A 5,457-nucleotide genomic window follows, 5' to 3' on the forward strand; every position below is an offset into this window, starting at 1 on the left:
GTTTTTTTACAGCCAGGCCTCGAGGACGGTCTGACCTATCTTCTGTATAAATTTCAAGCCTCTAGGCATTTTCTAACTTTTCTTGTAGGTGGCAGAAGTGTCCTTAGGAGCAGTCAATGCAGGGCTTTTGTTCAGAGCAAGAGGAGAGGACATGTCAAGACAAAAACACCCCTTTTTTACTATTATAATATAATCTCAAAAGTAGCATAGATAGCAAAATCATTTTTGAAAGTAAAGCACCTGTGACAGTAGTTTACTTTCTTGCCCTCTGATTTTAACACAGGTAGGCTACTGATTTTATTGTCAGAGCCTGACCAAAAAAAACCTTCCTCTCATGACCAAAATACAAGCCCCTGTTGCTATCTAGCTAGAAGGCATTGTACCTAGCTTGCCCAAAATACACCATGAGATGATCTGTGTGGTAACCTTTCATTGTGGATAATGTGATCAGCCTACACAACATCAGGATGATGCTTACAAAATATCATCTAACAGGAGAATGCACGGGACTAGTGGTGATGTGTCACCTCAGTTGGGAAAGTTTGCTACGCTAGCTAGCTAGCACGAAATCGCTAACAACTTACAACTAAGCCTAAATAAAGGAGCCTTGGTAAGTCAACTATTTTTACTCATTCTACAGTTATTTTTTATGGATCTGTATAGTATGATCAGCTTACTGTATCATCAAAAAAGACAGGGGGGTTGCAGATTCTTGGAACAGAGTAGCCTTTGTGTCTGGTCAGATGCTTTCAGCTCACATGAGAAAGCATTGTTAGCCTCAGACCAGCTAGCCTTCACCACTCCAATCGGCTTGTGAAATGTTGGATATGTGATCAGTACTTTATCAAAAGAAAATTCATTGAACAATATATGACAAGATCACTATAGCAGAACCATGATGACAGTAATCATCAATCTGCAAATTGTCCGCTCTGCCAAAGAAGCTGCAGTAAGCTACGCTAAGCGGAGCTGCCTGCCTACCTGCCTCCCTCCCCCACAAGACACAACACGGTACTATTTCTGGAGGAAATAAACCAGCTGTGATTCGTTCTCCAACGAGGGGAGAGAGAGAGAGAGCACAATCAGAGGGAGAGGGAGAGGGAGGGAGTTCCCGGAGTTAGTGGCACCTGCTGTCATGATCCATTCTGCGCGCCAGCAACTAAACCAAAACACCCTTGTTTTCGAGTCCACCCCCGTTATATTTCAGTATATTGGGTTGAAAAGGTCATACAAATGATCTTTTGTTCAGGCTACAGATGACAGAAGACTCTGTAATAGCATCTGATAGGTTTGGAGTTATTAGGACGATGCCATTATGGGCAAAAACGTTTGCAGTTATAGTTCTACTTCAAATGGCGTTTTCTCAGCTTTTTGGCTAGAAAGCAGCATTTTGGCGAATTCCACTTAATTTCAACAGATGATTATGAAAGAGCGGAAAGGGGTAGAGAGACACCGTTTTTTTCTGATGACAGATGAGCGTCTAATCTGTGTTTTGATAGGTATGGTGTTGACATAGACACAGAACTCAATTTTCTGTGAGCCTCCAAAAAACGCCCAAAATGCTGAAAAATCTCTGGCACTCTGAGGTACTCTTTTATGAAAATGGCTGGCAGCCAATGAGTTAATGACAGGTTAAGGTTAGGGAATGTTTTGGTCAGGGCACAACTTCAATTGTTATAGCATTATTTTGTTTAGGATTAGCATTTGGTATGTATTTTCTGATTAACACAGTTAACACAGTGCTGTGGTAATACCCAAAGAAAGCACTTCTGTGTGCCCATCACAGAAAACAATTCCGTGTCCAGGAGCACGGAAAAACAATTCCGTGTCCAGGAGCACGGAATTTTGGCAAAATCCATGCTCCTGGACACGGATTTCGTGTCCTTAACATCCGTGTCTAGGAGCACGGAATTTTTGGAGATCAGGCTGCGCACACACACACACACACACACACACACACACACACACACACACACACACACACACACACACACACACACACACACACACACACACACACACACACACATGCATAGGCACACACATGGTACAGTATACAGTGTGTTAGGGAGGTTTTACTTTCATATGCTTTCTGTGCACATACCTAGTACTGTCATTCGTTCTATCGCATTTGGTTGTCAGGTCGCCCCAATGTTCTGCGCGCGTCTCCAAAAAAGGCGCGTCTCACTAGATTAGGAAGTGGTGCCCATAGCAACGAACCACGCACAGTGGTTAATCTACTTCTCCAAAGCCTTATTAACATATTAATAAAGTAATACTTAAATGCTGGTAACCGGGTGATAAGCGGAATAACGGCCTTCGAGGTGTCCCAATATCAGGGGAAAATGGACTTGGTGAAGCGAACAGGCTGCGCCGTCGGGCTGTTAGAACGCTCCGCCTCGCCCATTATTTCCCTTGATATCAGGACACCTCGTCGTCCGTTTTTCCTTACATATCATAGCAGCATTGTCCAACATAAGGTAAAATAAGATATAGCAAAAACTAAGATGCCTTAAAAGTGGCGAAAAGTAAACAAAGACATAAAGGTACAGTGTGCAGTTGCTACACAGACAGCATTGTCCAACACATGGTAAAAATATGTAGATATAAAATAGTAAGAAGGTTAACAAAGCAAATTTAGATAATAAACAAAGACATCTAGGCGCAGGGTACTGCATCACTGACAACAATGTCCAACACATGGTAAAAGTATGTAGCATAAAATAATAAGGTACATCAAGAACAATTTAGGTACAATTTAGATACATAAAAGCTACATCACCACCAATGATTCTGAGAAACGCTCCTTATTAACGGGCAACTTTAAACAGGTCATGGACTCATATCAGTGTTACACATACGAAATTATCACAGTTTGAGATAATCCCTCTTCTGTTGTCTTATCTAAATCTCTTGATAATTATTTTGATAGGAAATTACAGTCACTCACCGCTTGTTACGTCAAGACAGCAGTCTAGCAGCTACAACTGTCTTTCCTTACCCTTTACTGTCAACTTTGATACAACTGTGATTCTAGCACCACATATTTGGTATAGCAAAGAAACACTCATGGTAATTCCATCTATGGAATCCATGAAATGTCTAACAACGGGCTAATTTTAAATTGTATACAACACAGTGCATCGTAACTCAGCATAGAAGCTCTGTGTGCTCCTCTTAGCAGTATTATGCTAAATTTTAAATAGTTTTAAAAATGTTAACTGAGTGACATGGATAGAGTATTGAGAACAATTTATTCCACAGGTTTTATCTTCTCTTATTATCTACACATATATAGATATATTTATTCTTTATTGTGTTGACTTCGATGTGTGTTTGTCTTGTGTGTCTTGTGCCACCACCAAAGCAAATTTTCCATTCATGTATGTTTAATGGACAATAAAGAAGTCTAAGTCTAAGTCTAAGTCTAAACATAAAAGAAATAGAAATATTAAGGATTCACCCTTTTTATTGATACTTAAATATCCCCTACATCACATATGAAAAATCTACATTCATCACTTCAGTGGAAAATACTTTTTTAACCCTTAGAGCTCAGAGCGTATTTTGTGACTTTTTACGTATCAGGCTTTTAATGAGGGCTTCAGAGAGGTGTGCTATCAAGTATTTTATATCATTTTACTCAGCAGTAGCAATAATAAATGAGTATTTGCTAAGATTGTAAACACATATGTTCTGTAACAAATGAAATCACATTTCATGATCTACACTAAAGCAACAAAAAATATTGCCATTATAGTGCAGTACAATATAGGCGATTTCATAGTGTTTGATGTGTAGGCCTTACTCGTGAGAATGGAGGGCTATGATACATCCTAATACACACAATTCAGGCTAAAAAACACAGGTTGGACTTCCAGTTATGGTATTGTTGTTTACAAATTGTGTCAGAGTGGCGTGAGTCATGTTTCGATGCGCCGGCACGTCCATTGAGTTCTGAGGATTAAAGGTCGGAAGAAGCAGATTTTCAATGCATTTTGGCACTCAGTGGGTAACTTTTCAGAACCTTTTCAGCTCTACTCTACTACCCAATTCTACGCAACTCTTCTCTGCTCTCTTCTTCTCTACCCTATTCCAATCTCCTCTACTCCTCTCCTCTCCTCTTCGCAGGGCCGTATTAAGACACTGTGGTGCCCCCGGGCACTACACATTGCATGTGCCCACTTTATGAACAATATTTGTACGATTTTTGTCATATGGTGCCCCTTTACTGGCTGTAGATGATTGGTGCCCCTGGGCACTGTGCCACTGGCCCTTATGGATAATCCGGCCCAGCCTCTTCTGTTCTCTAATGTTTCTTCGGGTTTGTTGTTCTTTAGTTGCAGGCACCACTGCACTTCTGCTTGTAACCACTGGGTGTCAGCAGTATTCAATACTCATTCACTCATTGCTCTTTGTCAAGCACACACAGCTGTTTCAAACCATCTCTCTCTCTCTCTCTCTCTCTCTCTCTCTCTCTCTCTCTCTCTCTCTCTCTCTCTCTCTCTCTCTCTCTCTCTCTCTGTCTTTCTCTTTCCCACACACACACACACGCCATCTAGTGAAGCTAATTTTGCGTTCCTCTCTGTCTTTCTCTACCCCCACCTCCCTTCTCTCTCCCTCTCTTTTCATCCTCCACCTCATCCTCCTTTCCTCTCTTTCCCCTCTTCTCTCTCTGCAGTCGCTCCAGTCTAAACATGCGTCCAGATGAGTGTCCGTCTCGAGGCAACTGCCAGCCAGGGGGGCAGATCACCACGGCGATCGTTACCATGCCGACTCCCCCGGCAACCACCCCCGACGGCGACGCACACCCACACACCAACGCACCCAACCCCACCCCCAACCCCACCCCTCCTGCCTCGATGCAGGGCGTGGTCAAGGTCTCCGCCCTGTGAAACCATTGGCCGACTGTGACAGGAAGAGGAAGAGAAAGAGGAAGAGGAAGAGGAAGAGGTGGGGCGTCTTTGGCGTGATTGACTGCTGAAGGCCCCACACCCCTCTTTGAGGGTTGACTGACATGGCGTACAGTTTTGGAACTCTGGCCAGGAGATACACACTCCTCCACACTCGCTCATGTGTGTGTGTGTGTGTGTGTGTGTGACCATAGGATGCACACTACCCCACACTCACCCGTGTGTGTGTGTGTGTGTGTGTGTGCGCGCGTGTGAATGAGAGTTGGTTTCGATGAAAAAGTGGGGCCTTTCCATCTTATTACCATGCCCACTAGCCCTGCTCACTAGCCCCACCCATTTCCTGTCTGCTACTTCCTGTGAGGCGGCCCATTGCCCTTCAGGACGATTTAGCATGAGCTAACTGCTAACCAAACAGTAACAGCAATGGCGTCGTCCTGGTAACGATGGATAATGAGGTGGATATGACTGACATCGGGGCACCTGAGCAACTGGGAGGGTGTTTATCAGAAGAGGTGTGTGCATGAAAGGGGATGTTTACAGGTGG

At 43.2% G+C, this 5,457-nt stretch overlaps 1 protein-coding gene across 1 annotated transcript in view; it reads left to right on the plus strand.

Annotated features, from left to right (window-relative positions):
• The window catches only part of kcnd3 (potassium voltage-gated channel, Shal-related subfamily, member 3), a 111,054-nt gene extending 106,017 nt beyond the window's left edge, over positions 1-5,037 (plus strand). The window contains exon 11 of the mRNA XM_063207570.1: positions 4,682-5,037. Coding sequence (XP_063063640.1) covers positions 4,682-4,895 — 214 coding nt within the window. The 3' untranslated portion in view covers positions 4,896-5,037. The remainder of the gene's footprint in view (positions 1-4,681) is intronic.
• Positions 5,038-5,457: the final 420 nt, after the last annotated feature.

This window comes from Engraulis encrasicolus, chromosome 10, assembly GCF_034702125.1.
Source record: "Engraulis encrasicolus isolate BLACKSEA-1 chromosome 10, IST_EnEncr_1.0, whole genome shotgun sequence".
Lineage (NCBI taxonomy): Eukaryota > Metazoa > Chordata > Actinopteri > Clupeiformes > Engraulidae > Engraulis > Engraulis encrasicolus.